General features: G+C 39.8%; 1 protein-coding gene across 2 annotated transcripts in view; it reads right to left on the bottom strand.

Moving 5' to 3' along the window:
- RMDN2 (regulator of microtubule dynamics 2) overlaps positions 1 to 18,218 on the bottom strand; it is a 32,629-nt gene extending 14,411 nt beyond the window's left edge. The window contains exons 1-5 of one of the 2 annotated variants that reach the window (XM_036334828.1): positions 18,095 to 18,218; positions 14,076 to 14,543; positions 5,795 to 6,751; positions 2,638 to 2,812; positions 545 to 647 (exon numbers count right to left, since the gene is read on the bottom strand). In XM_036334828.1, the coding sequence (XP_036190721.1) occupies positions 545 to 647; positions 2,638 to 2,812; positions 5,795 to 6,751; positions 14,076 to 14,527 (1,687 nt within the window). In that variant the 5' untranslated portion in view covers positions 14,528 to 14,543; positions 18,095 to 18,218. The remainder of the gene's footprint in view (positions 1 to 544; positions 648 to 2,637; positions 2,813 to 5,794; positions 6,752 to 14,075; positions 14,544 to 18,094) is intronic. The other variant, XM_036334827.1, reaches the window with a different exon arrangement.
- Between the last annotated feature and the right edge of the window lie 1,276 nt (positions 18,219 to 19,494).

Genomic DNA, 19,494 nt, shown 5'->3' on the forward strand with positions numbered 1-19,494 from the left:
TCGTTGTTGTTATTACGGAAAAGTTCAAAAATATGCAAAAGAGTATGGAGGACAGTAAAAAGAACCACCATGTACTTATTACTCAGCTAAAACAATGATCAGCTCAAGGCTAATCTTGTTTTATTAAGATCAATTTTGAAAAAACATTGAAGTCTAAGTAGTTATTTCTTCGTGGCACCCAGAGTTCTACGTTATAGAAACTAAGAACATTATTTTAATTGCAGTGAAACACTATTGCCTTCTGCCTGTTACTGGTTCTTGAAAATTACCACTTCACGTCTCTTCTGAGGTTTTATAAACATTAAAAGCTAAAATCTGAGTTTTTTAGTCGCCTATTCTATTATGCTTACATGTGGTTTTTTTTGTCCTAAAAAAATTTTTCCTGTTCTTAGACTATGTGTATTTTTTAGTACCAGGATATACTGAAATAGAATAAACCTATGAGTTTTAGCTTAGATAATTCAGCTTTAATTAAAATTCATTAGTGTTTTATTACTGCCAACAATTGTCACTTGAGGATAATCAATCTTTACAAAATACTTACCGATATTAGCATAATGTTTCTTTTCTTCTGTATTTGTAGATAGCTCATACATGTCTCCATAAGCACGAACTAACCGCCAAATAAACTCTATTTCATCTCTAAACTGAAAAGAGAGACCTGCACATTACATTAATTCACTCACTTGACCAGACTCAAAATGTTTTCCACTGTAACATCAAAAAGATTAGGCAGGTAAGCTGGTATTTATAGATGACTGAATCTATTCCTGTGCATATAACATTTTCAATTAAAATATTCCTGGCTACAGAATGTGATTTAATATAGTGTTATGTGTGGAACTGAAAACTAATTAATACTATCCAGGCACTAGCTCCCACCTACGTAGAAGAGAGAACTGACAAGTGCCAGAATCCAAACGTCCCTCTGGGGTGTAGTATCTTCTCATTTACTTTCTAAGTTATCGACTACTGATATGATGCTTCAAGGGACATTTCAGATAAGATCAGATACTACAGATCACACATGCTCAAAAGAGCAGTATTTTTTTTAACCTAAATTACTTAAATATAATCCTGTAGATTTAAAAACTTCTAGACAATGTGTTTAGAGTTGTTAGATCCTCAAAGATTAGGCTTGTTCATTGGAAAGAGATTTCTTGTTTCGTGAGATACTGCAAACCCTTAATTGGTGGTGGTGGTGGTGATGACAATGGCAGGGATGGGCTTTCCCAATTCAGCCCAACATTAAACACTGGAAACTGATCACTGGTAGAAGTAGATTAAAACACTGATGGTGTTGCCCCGGGTGGCTCGGTTGGTTGGAGCGTTGTCCTGTACCCCAAAAAGGTTGCAGATTTGATTCCCAATCAGGGCACATACCTAGGTTAGGTTGAGGGTTTGATCCCTGGTTGGGGTGCTTACCCACTGATGTTTCTCACATTGATGCTTCTTTCTCTCTCCCTTTCTCTCTAAAATCAATACACATATCCTCAGGTGAGGATTAAAAAAATACTGAGGGCTGTTACATGAATAACTCTAAGTTAGAAAACTTAAAATGTAGCTCTCCTCTCAAGAGTAGCAGTGTGCCTTGTTATTTATGTTATCAAATAGTTATTAAATATAATAAATTAACAAAAATCCAAGTAAATCTGTATACTCATATCTCTGGTTTTCATTTTTATAATCTTAGAACCTAAGAAAGTCATATATATTCTTTTTAAAACTATATATCTTTTACTTATTTATTTTAATCCTCACCTGAAGATATGTTTATTTATATGTTTTTATTGATTTCAGAGAGGAAGGGTGAGAGAGAGAGAAATATCCACAGATGACAATGTCCATTCATGGGGGCTCTAGTAACAGCTACGATAAGATGAGAGAGAATCACTGATCGGCTGCCTTCTCTGCACGCCCCCTACTGGGGATCAAGCCTGCAACCCAGGCATGTGTCCTTGACCGGAATTGGACCTGGGACCCTTTAGTCCACAGGCTGATGCTCTATCCACCGAGCCAAACAAGCTAGGACTATTTATTGATTTTAGAGAAAGGAAGGGGGGAGAGAAAGTGAAGGAAACATTGACGTGAGAGAGAAACATGGATTTGTTGCCTCTCACACAGACCTCAACCAGGGACCAGACCCACAACCTAGGCACATGCCCTGAGTGGGAATCAAACTCATGACCTTTTGGTGCAAGGGCGCATGTGCCAACCGAGCCACATCACACAGGGCTCTTATAAATACTTTTTAAAAAATATATATATCTTATTGATTTTTTACAGAGAGGAAGGGAGAGGGATAGAGAGTCAGAAACATCGATGAGAGAGAAACACCGATCAGTTGCCTCCTGCACACTCCCCACTGGGGATGTGCCCGCAACCAAGGTACATGCCCTTGACCGGAATCGAATCTGGGACCCTTGAGTCTGCAGGCCGATGCTCTATCCACTGAGCCAAACCAATTAGGGCTCTTATATATACTTTTTAAAAATTTTAGTCATATTAGAGAAAAATTTGGTATCCGTCATTTATCTTTTGTAAACTGTGACACAATTGTAATGGGCATGATATGAATAGAATCATAGATTAAATAAAAATTAAAGCTATACAAACTCGTTAACATATATATCTTACCTTTTCTTTGTGGTCACAAAGTAGTTCAAAACTCTCCATCTTTTTAGACTCATCCATACGTAAGTTATCTGCCTTCTGAAGAAGGATATCTAAATTTAATTCCTCAACATATTTGTTAAGTGCTTTACGGACTGGAAAACTCTGTTCTTCTGTATCAGTACTAGCTGTAATATACCTAAAATTGCAGAAATTATATCAACTCTTAAAAGTTATACTCCAATAGCCAGAGTGATCCTTTTAAAATGTAAGTCAAATCGTTCCACTCTTATGCTGAAACCCTGTTATGGTGCCCCCTTCACTCAGAGAAAAAATTTAAGTCCTCACAAACGTCTACAAGGCCCTATATTTGTCTCCCAACCACATCACCTCTCTGACGTTGGTTCCATACTACTCTTATCATTCATTCAGCTCCACACTGGCTGCCTCGCTGTTCCTTAAACATGCTAGTCATACTCCAACCTCAGGACCTTTGCTTGCTCTCCCCTCCTTCAAGTCTCAGCTCCATTGTCATCTTCTCAAATGTGGCCCATCCAGACCACTCTATTTAATACTGCAACCTCCACACTCCAACCCACCTACATTCTCTTCATGGCCAATCTCTCTTAGCTTGGCATTTCTTTTCTGTAGTATCATCTTCTAATACACTATATCATTTACTAATCTACTACAGATGCTACTTTTTATCAGTATCACCCCCACTAGATTGCATGCTCCCTGACAATAGGATTCTTTGTTTTATTAACCGATGTATCAAGTGCCTAAAACAGCATCTGACACACAGTAGGTATGCACTGAATATTGTTGAATGTATGATACACCATTGTAGGAACTCAGTAGGCATTCAAATACACACACACACACACACACACACACACACACATATTTACAGTTCAAGATAATGTTCTCACTCTCAACTTAGGTTTTTACAAATTCATGCTACCTTCCACATTTCCCTTTTTTGGTGGCATACAAAAACAATTTGTTTTCATTTATTCAAGCCCTGTCTTATTCTAAAAAGATTTTAAGGCGGTATGTAAGGATACATAACATATAAGAGAACTAATTAGAAGTAGTAAAAAAAGATAAAACCAAGGCCAAATGTGAGTGAGGTCAATAAAAACAATACATATATTTTAAATATCTACATCCTTGCTACAAGGGACACAAATGTCTGTATCTTCCAGCAGCCATGCAGTCACAGCAGATATTAACAAAGATATAAATGAAACAAGTTTTTGAGAGAAGTGCAACTATTTCCAATGTAAAATAAACTTATTTCAAAGTCCTTGTAACAAAGACACTATATGAAATGATATTCAACCTCTTCTACAACATAATTAATGGAAACTTCATTCTTCCAGTTGCCCAAGTGAAAAAACGTAGAATCATCCTTGACCTTCTTTTTCTCTCCTAAGCAATATCACCTGTTAGAAATTCCCTATTGGTTCTATCTTCAAAATACATCCAGAACATAGCCACTGAAAACTACTACACATTGAGAAAACTACAGCACATTGAAAAAGCTTCAACACACATTGAGAAAACTACAGCACATTGAAAAAGCTTCAACACACGTGAAGGCACAAATGGAAATCTCATGTTATCGGTTTGAAGACTTACTATTGTCAAGATGTCAATATTACCCAAAGATTCAGTGCAATCCTTCTCAAACTCCCAACAATGTCTTTTGTAAAGACAGAAAAATCCATCCTAAAATATATATAGAAGATCCTGAGTAGCAAAAACAATCTTGGAAAAGAAGAACAAAGTTGGAGGTCTCATACGTCCTGATTTAAAAACTTATTACAAAGCTACAATGATCAAAACAGTGTGTACTGGCATAAAGTCAGACATATACAATAGAATACAACAGAGCCCAGAAGTAGACCCTCACATATATGGTCAAATGATTTTTGACAAGACTATTTAATGGAGAAAAAAAGAGTCTCTTCAACAAATAGTGCTGGGGGGAGAGGGAGCCAAAGGCGGGGAGTAAAAAAATAAAAATAACATCTTAGCCCAATGACAAATATAAGGAACATTTTATTACGATAATTGAAAATAATGCAAATTCCTTTCCGATAATTGAAAATAATGCAAATTCCTTTCCTCTAAAAAGATTAATTCTATTCTAACTTAAGTATTTTTAATTGCCTATATACATTGTCCATTCATTATTTAGTCTGATAAATATATTTATAAACTTTGTATAATATAATAGAAAAATATAAAAAATATTCACTCTTAAAAATAAAAATTTTAGAGATACTTTTTAAAATAAAAATTTTATTTGACAATTTAAAAATAAAAATGTTGGAAAAAACTTGAAATGTATTAACTTTAAAAAATAAAAAATACTAATATATACATTTTTTATTTCAGAGTTCTCTGAATTCCCAGACACATGCATGCATAAATGTGTATTAAAAGTATTTAGTTAAAATATCTGGTTTCAGTAGTCTACATATTTCCATGATAATGTTTTTACATATAATTTTTGGTCCTTGTATTAGTAAAAACATCATCTGTCAGTGAAATGTGTGGCATGAGAAATATAATTAAGAAGTCTTATGGAAATGAAAATTTCTGAACTGATAAATATGGAAATATACAGGGTGGGACAAAAGTAGGTTTATAGGTGTGAGTATTATTATTTACTTGTTGTATTATTTCTCATACGAACAACTATAAACCTACTTTTGCCCCGCCCTATATATATATTATATAGGAATACTATCTCCAATCATGAGACAAGGATAAAAGATGTTAAACTCTCAAACAATGTAATACATTTAGAAGACCTATATATCAAAGCGTGACGTTATTTTCAGACCGCAAATGTATTACAACAGTCACTCAGAAATCTGGGCCCTGTCAATCTATAAGTAGTAAATCTGTTAAAAGCCTGAAACACATGAATAATGTTTGACTTCCATATTCCAATATTATGAATGAACTATTTTTCAGAAAACACAGACATTAAAATTAAATATAAACTGCAACATAGCAATCTTTTTCAGAAAATGGAGTGAAGCTTAGTAAGGGAGGAGGCTTCGGGGAAAACTGGGAAGTGATTGCTACAGACAATAGAGTACGCCTGGTAGGAAAACTTCCGATTTGAGCTGCCCTTCTAAGAGAGGATAAAATCTGAGGTGACCTTAAGTTAGGAATTTCAATAGGTGAAGATTTGTCTTCATCTTGAGATGACTGAGCAATATTTCCACCACCAAAGCAATCTGAGTTAACTTCAATTAGAACTGGGGTAAGCCTCCTATTAGGTTTATAAAACGAAGCAAATGCAACATTAGGGGGAACAGAAGTGGCGCTTTCAGAGGTCTGCTGCTGAATCACAGCTAGAGGACGACTGGCTCTGTGACTTTGAGCATCAGCAGGAAGGAGCTCTTTCTTTGGTTGTCTTCTTTCTTGTGTGTCACTGGCAATTTCTCTTTGTTCAGAAGAATAGGAAATGAGAGTTGGGAGAGAAATGAAGGTTGCTGTGCTTTGTCTGTAGGGAACTCTAGCAGCATCTATTGGATTGGCCGAGGAATGAACTTTGATTTCAAAAGTTATAAAATGTTTAATGTTGTAATCAGGAGAACAAGAACTTAGGTATTTTTCAACATCAGCAGTAGTTGAGCTTTTAGAAGCTACTTGAGTTTCACTTGGATTGTTCATGTTCTCACTACTTGATTGAAGATCAAAATACATAGAGCCTTCATAACAGGAAATTATACTTAGTTTACGAGCAGAGAAGTGTCTCTGGAATCTAAAAGCAAAATTTTCTGGGGAAGTTTTTAAAGTATTGAGGCTGCTTTTGTCTTCAGAATCAAAGTTAGCTCTACTTTCTTGACGCTGAAGGGTAACACTGCTTTTCTGAAATTTGCTGAATAAAGAGTGTCTATCAGAGAAAGATGAGAAAGCAGATATGCTTGATGGAGTAGTGAAATTTTTACTTCCTGTACGTATACTGACTTTTCGTATTTTAGAATAGTTTGCAGGGAGATCATGAAAGTTAGGTTGATAAGTAACAGAAGAGGTCCCACGGTGCAAGGGGTCTGAAGTAACATGATCTTCAGGACAATATTGTTGGAAGTTCTGGTCCTTTCTGTTGCAGCTAGAGTGAGAAAAATGTCAGATGAGGAAAAAAATAGGCAGTGGACATGGAAACCTCCCAAGCCTCCTAAAGAATAATACCCACCTTATCAAATGGAAACAACAGGGAACAAGAAAATTATAGCAGCTAAAGCAGATGGTCACACAGGTATCCAAAAGGATGCTAAGTCTAAAAGACTGTCTCTAATTACCTCTACGTACCTGCCTGGTCTATTAAACCTTGGGGAAGAGAAGTTGAAAGACTTAGAGAAGCAGGCAGAAAGAAAGATCAGGGGAAACACATGAGAGGGCACAAAACTAATGGATCCCCTGAAGGAAAAGGTAGAACTTTCCATCTTAAAAAATAATAAGCCACAATATCTGTTTGAGAATATTAAGTTCCTCTAGTGATAGGAGTTAGTAAAATAAATGTATATGATGCATTTTAAAATATTAACCACAGATTAAACAGAATCATTCGCAACACTATTTCAGATAAATATCCAGATATCCCAGTTATTCAGTCACAGTGGGACACTAAAGGAAGCATTAAAGCTTGGTTTATGAATATATCAATGAGCTTTAGCACATAAATATACAGAAATTTTTTTTTCTTTTTAAAGGCTTACCTTACACATTTTCCCATATTAAGTTTAATCAAAAAATAAATCTCTCCCTTCCTTTCTAAGCCATCATCTTTAAGCCATAAAATGCCTGTATAGGTGGAACAGGTCAGAAGGCTGAATGTTTAAGTTGCTTGTGGAATTAGCATGGCAATAGCACAGAATGTGATGACAGCAGACTCTAGAATCTAATGACGTCAATTTAGAATAAAATTGTCCTGCGGCTCACCTTTCTGAAAAGCTCCAATCCACGTGACTGTAGAATATGTATTCTAACTTTGTCATGTTTAAGGAGTCATCCAAGAAATCAAGTGATGAGAAAAGAGCAAAATGAAGGCCATAACATATACAGTATATTGGCACAATCATTTGCTTGGGATGGTCTCTCTTACTGGCTGCTCTCCATACCCTTGGCCTACTAACTCATTCTTCTTTCACCAAACATGCTTTACCCCAGGTTTTTACACCATCCAATAATATGGAAAGTGACTACGTATTATAAAACTTGATCTGAAGATATCCTGAGAAAGTAAAGAAAAAAACATAAAACCTAAACAGCAAATGTTATTGCCCCCTTCTACCTCGCTTCATCTACCTTGGCAATAAAGTGTCCCATCTGATTGCATGGACCACAGGAACAGACTATGGAGATCTGCTGAGCCACTGTTTATAACCCCTTGAAACAACTTAATACCCATTTAAAGGCAAAGTTAACAGAATCATTTTCCTTTTCCAAACCAACTTGAAGCACTGTCCACATAACAGCTGTATGTGTACAACCACTTATGACATACAACACCCTCTAAATTATATTTCTTTTTACTTCTCAGTATCCTGAATACCCTACTATCATCTGTTTTTGTGTCATTCCTAACAACCTTCTTTTGGGAAACCCTTTGGGAACAAATTCCTTTCCAGAGGCCTAAAACTCTCCAATTCTCACCAAACAGTTGTCGGTTTATACTTTTATTTTACCCTACACACAAGCTAGTAAATCTGTCACTGGTTCATGGATGCTGAAGACACGATTCTTGGGTCAGAGACAGAGGACTTTATCACCCATAGCATATCAAGTAGTGTGAGCACCAGCATATTTGTGTCGGTTCTCCTTAACTCCAGGGCCCAAAGGACAATTCACAGGGCCCAGAAACTCTTACATTCGCGATGAATTGTGTTACAAAGGAAGGTACACTGAGCTTAGGGGATCCACCACTTTTAGAACAAGCAGTGAGTAAATCTGCTAAGCCTCGTGTTAGTCCTGGAGAAAAACATTCCCTCATTCCTCAAGGTTTCTCATCACAACCCTGAGAAATGGCCAGGACCAAGGATGGTTATGTAGACCTTACATCCCCCAACAAAAATTATCTCAAAATGGACCACAGACCTAAATATAAAATGCAAAACTAGAAGTCTCCTAGAAGACAACATTGGAGAAAGCCTAGATAAATCTGGGTATGGCAATGACTTCTTTGATGCAACGCCAAAGGCACAATTAATGAAAGAAATAATTGATAAGCTTCTGCTTGGTGAAAGACAATGCCAAGAGAATGAAAAGCCACAGACTAGGAGAAAATATTTGCAAACTATATATCTGGAAAGGGGACTGTTATCCAAAATATACAAAGAACTCTTAAAACTCAACAACAAGAAAATGAATAACCCGATTTAAAAATGGGCCAAAGACCTTAAGAGACACCTCAGCAAGGAAGATATACAGATGGCAAACAAGCATATGAAAAGATGCTCCACAACATATGTTATCAGAGAAATATGAATTAAAGCAACAGTGAGATACCACTACACACCTATAAGAATGGTCAAATCCAGAACACTGACACCAAAATGCCTTTGAGGATGTGGAGCAACAGGAGCCCTTATTCATTGTTGGTGGTTCACCTTGGAAGTGAAGACAGCCACTTTGGAAGACAGTTGAGAGGTTTCCTACAAAACTAAACATACTCTTACTATACAATCCAGCAATCATGCTTCTTAGTATTTACCCAAATGAGACAAAAACCTATGTCCACTCAAAAATCTGTACATGAATGTTTACGGTGGCTGTCTTGATAATTGCCCAAACTTGGAATCCACCATGACATGATGTCCTTCAGTGGGTGAATGGATAAATAAACTGTGATACATCTAGACAATGGGATATTATTCAGCACTAAAAAGAAATGAACTGTCAAGCCATAAAAAGATATGGAGGAAACTTAAATGCATATTATGAAGTAAAGAAAGTCAATCTGAAAAGACTACATACTGTATGATTCCAACTATATGACATTCTGAAAGAGGTATGACTATGGAGACAGCAAAAAGATCAGTGGTTGCCAGGGATTGAGGGGGAAAAGAGATGAACAGGCAGAGCACAGAGGATTTTTAGGGCAGTGAAAATAGTCTGATACCATAACAATGGGCTCATATCATTAAACATTTGTCCAAATCCATAGAATGTACAACCAAGAGTGAACCCCAAGGCAAACTATGAACTCTGAATGATTATGATGTATTAATATAGGTTTTTTGGTACTGTGCAATGGGGAGGTGGGGGGACGTGTGGGGTCAGGGGCATATCGGAAATCTCTGTACCTTCCCCTCAATTTTTTCTGTGAACCTAAAACTGCTCCAAAAAAGTAGTCTCAATTTTTTAAGAATCAAGGGGGGGAAAAAAGTGTTCAGGGCCTTACATTCTTAGGACACCAGGCAATATGTGTAAGAGAGTAAGAAGCCCAGGGAGCCCTGCTGGTGTGGCTCAGTTGGTTGAGTGTTGTCCTCTGCATCGAAAGGTTGCCAGTTCGATTCCGGTCAGTACACATGCCCAGGTTGCAGCTAGATCTCTGGAAGGGGGTGCGCAGGAGGCAGCCAATCGATGTTTCTCTCTCTTTCTCTGTCCCTTACTCTCTTTCTAAAAATCAATTTAAATAATCTGTTTTAAAAAGAAGCCCAAAGAGCATGGCTCTCTCCCCAGCAATCTACTGTTTTTCCCCCTGTGTTGTGAGATAGTTGTCTATTGCTCCTAAGTCACACTAAGATCCACGAGTACCTTTTCCAAAAGGAAATCTTTTGCAACTGAATCTTTAACACACACACACACACACACACACACACACACACACACACACAAACTAGCTCTAAACTAGAATTGACTGAGTTAATTTGCATCGACAAATTCAAGTTTTCCCACATTATCAAAAACAGAGCTGGTGAACTGAATTCAGTTACAGAGTAATGTACATTTACATCTTTAGCTTATCTGAGTGTAGTGAATGTAAATTATTCAGCCTATTACATTAATTATAGTTATTTGTACAAATGGCTTACCAGATATATCCAATTATGCAAAGAAACAATAATGTTCATCACTAAATTAGCACTGGTTAAGTTTTGTTTTGTTTTTTTTCCATTACAATATTAAACTCTTGTGACTTGAAAGGTAGAAAAAATACTTCTTGGGGATTACCAAACAATTTATTAGGCTATCTCTAGAATTTCCCTTTCCACCATTAGTTTCTTTAGAAAGAAAGAGAGTTCATTAATTCACGAGATAGTAGTTACTAAATGCAGTTTAGTAAATATAAAGACATAGTACATGGTTAAGGATTTGAACAAATCCAATAACAAACAGCAAGTAGTTTTATAAACAACAGAAACAAAAAAATACATACTTTAGGTCAACCAGTACAGATATGTTCCAGCAACATCAGATGTGAGGAATACAACAATGAAAACATGGGGGTCCCCACCCTAAAGAATTTGGGGCTATGTCATATCCACTGGTGCTTCTTTACTTACTTGCCTATTTTACTCCTCAAAAACACTAGTCAAGCACAATTTCTTTATTCATAAACCGCTTGTGTTTTCCTCTAAGAGAATATTATGGATGTTCCTGGTTTTAGAATTCAGTGGATTATCCCATGGGAGGAAGAAATTGACTTACTTGAACATTCTCAAATCTTTTTAGGTCTACACGGTCCAATACAGTAGCCACTAGTCCCACATGGCAATTTAAATTTAATTACAATTAAATAAAATTTAAAAATTAGTTCCTCGGTTATACTAGCTGTACTTCAACTGGCAGCTACATAGCACAGCATAAATTTTGAACATTTCCATCATCACACAAGGTTCTATTGAACTGCACTTATTGGACCATCTATATAATAAAAGCCTAAGCAACCATTAGTGTAGAACAGTGATTCCCAAAGTGGGCGCTACCGCCCCCTGGTGGGCGCTGCAGCGATCCAGGGGGGCGGTGATGGCCACAGGTGCATTTGTTTTAACTTTTTTTTTTTTTAATTAAATCTTTATTGTTCAGATTATTACATTTGTTCCTCTTTTTCCCCCCCATAACTCCCCTCCTCCCAGTTCCCGCCCCACCCTCTGCCCTCACTCCCCACCCACTGTCCTCATCCATAGGTGCACGATTTTTGTCCAGTCTCTTCCCACATCTCCCACACCCCTTTCCCCCCCAAGAATAGTCAGTCCATTCCCTTTCTATGTCCCTGATTCTATTATGATCACCAGATTATTTGTTCACTTGATTCTTAGATTCACTTGTTGATAGATGCATGTTTGTTGTTCATAATTTGTATCTTTACCTTTTTCTTCTTCTTCCTCTTCTTAAAGGATACCTTTCAGCATTTCATATAATACTGGTTTGGTGGTGATGAACTCCTTTAGCTTTTCCTTATCTGTGAAGCTCTTTATCTGACCTTCAGTTCTGAATGATAGCTTTGCTGGATAAAGTAATCTTGGTTGTAGGTTCTTGGTATTCATCACTTTGAATGTTTCTTGCCATTCCCTTCTGGCCTGCAAAGTTTCTGTTGAGAAATCAGCTGACAGTCGTATGGGTATTCCCTTGTAGGTAACTGAGTTTCTTTCTCTTGCTGCTTTTAGGATTTTCTCTTTGTCTTTTGCTCTTGGCATTTTAATTATGATGTGTCTTGGTGTGGTCCTCTTTGGATTCCTTTTGTTTGGGGTTCTCTGCGCTTCCTGGACCTGTAAGTCTATTTCTTTCACCAGGTGGGGAAAGTTTTCTGTCATTATTTCTTCAAAGAGGTTTTCAATATCTCGCTCTCTCTCATCTTCTGGCATCCCTATAATTCTGATGTTGGTACGCTTGAAGCTGTCCCAGAGGCTCCTTAAACTATCTTCGTATTTTCGGATTCTTTTTTCATTTTGCTTTTCTGGTTGGGTGTTTTTTGCTTCTTCGCATTTCGAATCTTTGACTTGATTCTTGCGCTCCTCTGGTCTGCTGTTGGGTGTCTGTATAATATTCTTTATTTCAGTCAGTGTATGCTTAATCTAGTTGGTTCTTTATCACAACATCGAGGGTCTCATTAGATTTCTTGAGGATCTCACTACATTTATCGGCGGTCTCACCAGTCTTTTCGAGGGCCTTACTAAGTTTATCGGCAGCTTCTAGACAGTTCTTGAGAGACCTTAAAAGTGTGGTTTTGAGCTCTAAATCTTCCATTTCTGACATTTGCGTCCTGTTTCTTTGTCTCCGCATTTTTTTATCTTTTCTTGGTGCACCCCCTAGTGGTCTTTGTGCGAAGTCTTGTTGTAGTTAAGCCCTGATTGTTGTCGGCAATACTGGGGGTGATTTAACCTCCAGGCCAACTGGCTGTGAGAATCCTTAACTTTTTTTGTATTACCTTTCTATTCTGAGTTCAATAAATAGTTTCATAATTTCAAATGTCAATGTTTTTAATTTACACCTTTCTTTACTAAATTTTACGAAAAAGGTAGAAACATTAATACATATATCTTTCTGTTTAATTGCTATTAAAATTTTAAAAAAATTAATTTCCAGGGGGCGCTGAGTAATATTTTTTCTGGAAAGGGGGTGGTAGGCCAAATAAGTTTGGGAACCACTGGTGTAGAACGACCAGAATGACTGGTCGCTATGATGCGCACTGACCACCAGCAGGCCAATGCTCAATGCAGGAGCTGCCCCCTGGTGGTCAGTGCACTCCCACAGGAGGAGCACTGCTCAGCCAGAAGCGGGGCTCATGGCTGGTGAGCACAGCGCCGTGGCGGGAGCCTCTCCTGCCTCCGTGGCAGCACTAAGGAGCAGCGAGCCGAGTGGTAAGGAGCAGGGAGCAGGCAGGCGGTAAGGAGTCAGGGGTCCCGAACATCCTCTGAGAGGTCCCGGACTGCAACAGGGTGCAGGCTGGGCTGAGGTACCCTCTCCCCTCCAGTGCACAAATTTTGTGTACCGGGCTCTAGTTCTTATATAAGGAGCTACATATGAAAACAGGTTACAAATTTTAGCAAACAAATACTGTCTTCTTCAATATGAACATGCTACCACCTAGCAGTAGTAAGTTATTTATTTTATTCAATGCGGTCTACCCTAGCTTAAATACCGACCTCTATTGAATATAGTTTTAATTGTAATATAAGCCAAAATAATCACTTTCTTTTATATCTTGTTTGTAGCAGAATACAGTGAGTATGCAAAAAATTTTATTCTTATATTATTTGTTAATTATTGTATTATTTATTATTATTTACCTACTTTTGCCCACCCCTGTATATGACTGGGAAGGCATAATGAAAGTACCTAAATAATAGCAATAATGCAATCAATAATCAATTCAACATGGAAAATATCTTAAACTTTATCCTCCATAATGCATAATGAAAGTACCTAAATAATAGCAATAATGCAATCAATAAGCAATTCAACATGGAAAACATCTTAAGGAAGCTTACCCTCCTTCACTTTCCGTTTCCTCTGAACTATTGCTTGTTCCTGAACTTTGAACTGTGGCAAGCCTTCTTTTCCTAGTTCTGTGCTGAGGACTAATCCTGTGAGCAGTTGTCTTTCCTCCAAGTTCACCACATACAAATTCCTCCAGCTTTGGAATGGTTTCTTTAAGAATTCTGATTTCCTCTCTGAGTTCTTCCATATTTGTCAGTAATTCGTTTAACTTCTCCAGTATCTGAAGCTGCCTTCTTTGATAGATTGCTGCTGTTCCTTGGTCATTCTGCATCTCATCTTGTGAAGTCACCAAATCAAATGCATTGCCCAGAGAAAGAAATTTAGGTAAATTCATTGCTGTCCTTGGTTTACAAACCTTGTGGTACCACAAAAGAAGCAAACTGATTCCAGTAGTTCCCACCATGATGCCAAGCATCAGTTCTTTGTTTGTGGAATGAGGCATTTCTTGGTTTTTGTTTCTAAAATTAAAAAGCATAAATGTAAATGAATGTTGTCTCTGTCTTTGTACAAAACAAAAATGTTAGAGCTTTTTCAACAGCAAAAGCCAAGTCTAAATCATCAAATATACACAAAAATACTTGATAAATCATAAACTAAAATTTATTACCTTTATAATATATGTGGCCCAGTGGAAATATTTTCTTTAAGAATATTATTGAAGCCCATTGTAAAGTACCAACTTATTCTACATGACTGATCTAACACTTACTCTACCGTATCTTTTTAAAGGATGTGATAGAGATAAAAGCATCATTAAAAAAATTCCTGAAAAAACTATTTAAGAATTAAAATTATGCTTAACTGTGTTTGAACCTTTTATTTGTGTAAAATTAACTAGTATGCTGATTTCTGGGTCTTATCTAATCTTTAAAGAAGGCCAAAAAGAAGCTCTTCCTTAGCACCTAGTATTTATATTTAGGGTGATAAACATTTTAAAACCCCAGAGCGCTGACGTACAAAATATATTAGAGAACTTTGGCAAGTTTGTAATCCAACCCCCATCTCTGTTTTTTCAACATGGAGAGCAGAAATGTTAACATATGTGCAGCCTTCATTTCCTTTCTTCCTAGGACCCAGAAATCTTCTGCTCCTTACATTGCTATTTCTGTCTGGGGTCTTAATGTTTTCCTTTCTTTCAAATTTTAACTTAAAAATTTTCAATTGATTTTAGAAAGAGAGGAAGAGGAAGGGAGAGACAGACATAGCTTTGTTGTTCTACTTATTCATGCTTGTACTGGTTGCTCCTTGTACGTGGGCTGACCAGGGATCATGCAACTTTGGCATAAGGGGATGACGCTCTAACTAACTGAGCTACCCTACCAGGGCTCAAACTGTAACTTTTTAAAAAAGTAACAAAAAGTCATTTAATTGACTCTCTTCTCCTTCTGAAATGTCACCTTTCTGCATTGAAGGCCCCAGCTTTGGCCCACCTGATTCCATATAACCACAGCTACTTTGACTAAATGCACCTAATCTTTCTTTAGGACATCCCATCTTCACTAGTTTTATTGCTTGTCTCTGTTCTTAAAGTCAAAAGACCATTAAAGGAAAATATTAACATAAAGCCCCCTTTCCTTCAGAGACTTTAAAATGGCACTCAGTATATGAGAACTATGATGAATTTACGTAGAGTAAAATATAGTAAGGCTTTTTCACAGACTGAGAAGTTCCCTGAATTGCTTTCCCATCAACTTCTCCTATTTTGTATAAAATTCTGTTAGCAACTTGGAAGAACATTACAAATAATGGTAAACTGTCTGTTATAGAACATAAAATGTGTAATTTTTTATTTTATTTTTCCCGACACTTTCTACAGCAGAAGAGCATTACAGCACTGCCACCTATGATCCCTGAGGAAAAGGAAACAAAGGAGTTAAATTCTTTAATCTCCCCAAGTCTGTAATTGCAGGGGAAAACCAAACAGAGCCTGGTAGTCTCACTGAGTTGGCCAGAGATCAGAGTTCAGAAGAACTGCAGCACCTACAATCTGTGTGGCATGGTCCTGAGGATGATGGAGGGATGCAGAGAAAGAGCTCCCGAAATAGGTAGAGGAGTCTCCTTAAATCTGTGATTGCATGCGTCAGCACTTGCACGGTTTCCATCGGGCCAGGGAAAGTACCATTCCTGGAGCTGTTAGCTTAACCATTCCTAAAGATGACACAGAACTGGCACGTGTTCAAGTTCAGTGCTTATGAAATACATGAGGCTTTCCGCAGGGGATGCAATGCCTTGGCAACCCTTAGTACTGGGGCTTAATTAACCCTAGAGTTAAGGCTATTTAGACTTGCCCTAAGACAGCTTTAAAATGCCTTTAAACTAAAGGACCAAACTTATTTTTAAGTAATTTAACTGCCTTCAAGAGAAAAAGGTCAATACTCTTTAAAGTAGTAAAAAATAGTAATAATAATAATAATAATAATCCAGATCTCAACAACATAAAAATCAGTGTTGATCATCCAATCAAAAATTACTAGACATGTAAAGAAGCAGGACAATGTTAAAACTACTATTACAAATATGTTCACTATTTAATATAAATACTAAACATATGTTAACAGAGGCCCTGGCCAAGGTTTCAGGTTCAATTCCCAGTCAGGGTACATAGAAGAATCAACCAGTGAATGCATAAATAAGTTGAACAACAAATAGATGTTTCTTTCTTTCACCTCCTCTCCCTGCCTCTGTCTAAAATCAACCAATAAAAAAAATTATTTTACAACTTATTAGCTATATAATTAGATATAAGTATTATTCCGGTTACAAGGTTCAATTTGTAATGACAATGGAAAATGACAGACATTTTAATTTAAGTTTTTGCCATCTGAAATTAATATGCAATACATAATCAAAGGTTATTCAGAGAATCAAGAATTCTACTGAAATCAAAATGTTGACTCAAAAAAAAAATTTTAACTTTATTTTTATGTTGACACTATTACAGATGTCCCCGTCCCCCCAACCCCCTTTGCCCACCTCCTCCCCGGCTCCCCCTTCAGCCTGGCCATCACCAGGCTATAGTCTGTGTCCCTGGTTATGCATAGATGTTCTTTAGCTAAATCCCTTCACTTTCTTTCATCCAGTCTCCCCTACCCACCTCCTCTGAGGGCTATTTTGTTCATTAAATTCCACACATAAGTTGGATCCTGTGGTATTTGTCGCGAAAGAAATTTCCATATTAAAATGTCTTTGTAGACAGTCACGAGAAATTAACTTCAGAAAACATCATTTAATGTTTATGTTCTAGTTTAAATTATCTTTTAAATAAAAGTTATACTTTACTAAGTTAATTATAATGCTTGCAGCAATATCTAACACATATTCACTTAATTCATCAGCAGATTCTTAGGGGAAATAGGTAAAATATGTAACTGATAGAGTCAGGGGATGAATGAAAAGTCTTGCGGGGGGGGGGGGGGGGATAGAGGGACATTATGGGTTACGGACAAGCCTGAGGTTTAAGATCCCCAAGGAGTCGCCCGACGATCTTGAATTAGCGGTCAGATGTCCCACAGCGACCTGGATAATCCGATCCGTGAAGTGTCGGCTAACGCTCACATTTCACCAGGTTTTCACAACTTTTCCTATGTTATCATTTCTTTTGAATGTAAGGCTCCCCGGTGTTTGGCTTATTCGCACGTTTGTGGCGCTGAACCTCTAGTCTCCGTTTGGGGTGAACCAGGTAGGAAGCGCGAGTTTGTTTTGAGCAAAACAGGAGCGTGTGTTGGCGGCTGACAGGTGAGACCCGGGGCCCAGGGGAGCGGCGAGCAGGTGCCTCCGGCGGGAACTCCGCGGGGTTTGCCCGACCCGCCGGGAGGCACACGCCGCCCCTCCCTCCGCACGCACCCGGCCGCCGGGCTGCACCCCGCAGGCGCCCCTCCGCCGCCGGAAGAAGGACCCAGCGGGACCCCGGGCCCGGCGGCGACCCGGAAGTGCTTTCCCAACCTCGGCACACACCCCCGGCCGCGTCCCGTCCCGGCCGCCGAGCGCCCGCCGCCGCCTCGGCACGCACCTGTGCTCCCGCGCGGGCTCCTCTGCCGTCGGGGACCGGGGACCGGGACCGGGCACCTCGGCGGGGCGAGCGGGAGGCAGCGGCCGGCGGACGGAGTCCCACAGCCCGCGGGCCCTGAGTCCGCGCCCGGCCGCGGCCCGACCCTGACCGCCGAGGCGCCGGGGGAGGAGCCCGCGGCCCCGCGCCCTCGGGTCCCGCCTCTTCGCGCGGCTCGTTCACTCACCTGGGCGGGCGCCCAGCGCATTGGGTCCCAAGGAGGAAAACTGCGCCCGCCTGGCCCTCGGCCCTCGCCGGACACTGAAGCCCGGAAGCTGCCTCCCCCCGAAGCGCGTCCCCCCCGCGCCCGCTCGGGGCCCCGCGGCCTCCCCGGCGGAGGCCCGGCGCGGGCTTCCCGCCTCCCGCGCTCCTTCCGCCCCGCGACCCTCCGCGGCCGCCGCGCCCACACCCGCCCCTCCCCTGGCGTTCGCCTGTTTGGGGCCCTTCGCGGGCACAGACCCCGCGCGACAGGGTCAGGCGCGGGTGTCCGGTCATCACGGCACCGCCGCCTCCCTCGCTCCATTAGCTCCCGTTCCCTCTCCATGAGCGCAGCCCCGCCTGCTCGCCCCCAAGTCGCCTCCGCACGGAAACCGCCGTCTCCGCAGCAGCTTCGCCTCTGAGAACTGAGCTTCACTGTCTGCGGTTCGGGCGACGACGATCAAGTTCTGCCAAATAAACTCCAGCACCTGCTCGCGCACCCCCTCCTGCGCGCCCCACCCTCCTGCCTAAAAGGCCGCCTGGTTCTCCAGGCCGGACAAAGCTACCGACGGGGCTTCCACGGGATGCCAGGCTGCAGTACGGCTCAGGAGCTGTAGGCGGGCACCGGCCAGAGTAAGCAAGCCCGGCCATTGTCCTGTCAGGAAAACGAAGTTATGTTTTGGAGACGGCAAAACTAATATTTGAAACGAGTAAAGCACTCCCCCTCCTCCCTTCTTTTTCCTCTTTAAAAAAAAAAAAGAACGCTTTGGGGGAATTTGCGCGTCATCCTGCATAGGGGCCACGCCCGTCTCTAATGCCCGCTGCCAGTGTATGGCGCCCCGTCAGCAAGCGCGCGCTTCTCTGAGAACCGCTTTCAGCGCTGTTCGGTGTGGTTGGCAAAGATGCTACAACGGAATGCTAAAAGGTGCACCATTCCACCAGAACACCATAGCACGGAAACCTGGCGTGCTTAGTGGTACTAGGTTTTTATTTGAAAAGAAAAATAGGCCCTAGGCCAGTGGTTGGCAAACTCATTAGTCAACAGAGCCAAATAACAGTACAACGACTGAAATTTCTTTTCAGAGCCAAATTTTTTTAAACTTAAACTATGTAGGTAGGCACGTTGTTATTAACTTAATTAGGGTACGCCTAAGGCTTAGGAAGAG

Source organism: Myotis myotis, unplaced genomic scaffold, assembly GCF_014108235.1.
Source record: "Myotis myotis isolate mMyoMyo1 unplaced genomic scaffold, mMyoMyo1.p scaffold_m19_p_14, whole genome shotgun sequence".
NCBI lineage: Eukaryota > Metazoa > Chordata > Mammalia > Chiroptera > Vespertilionidae > Myotis > Myotis myotis.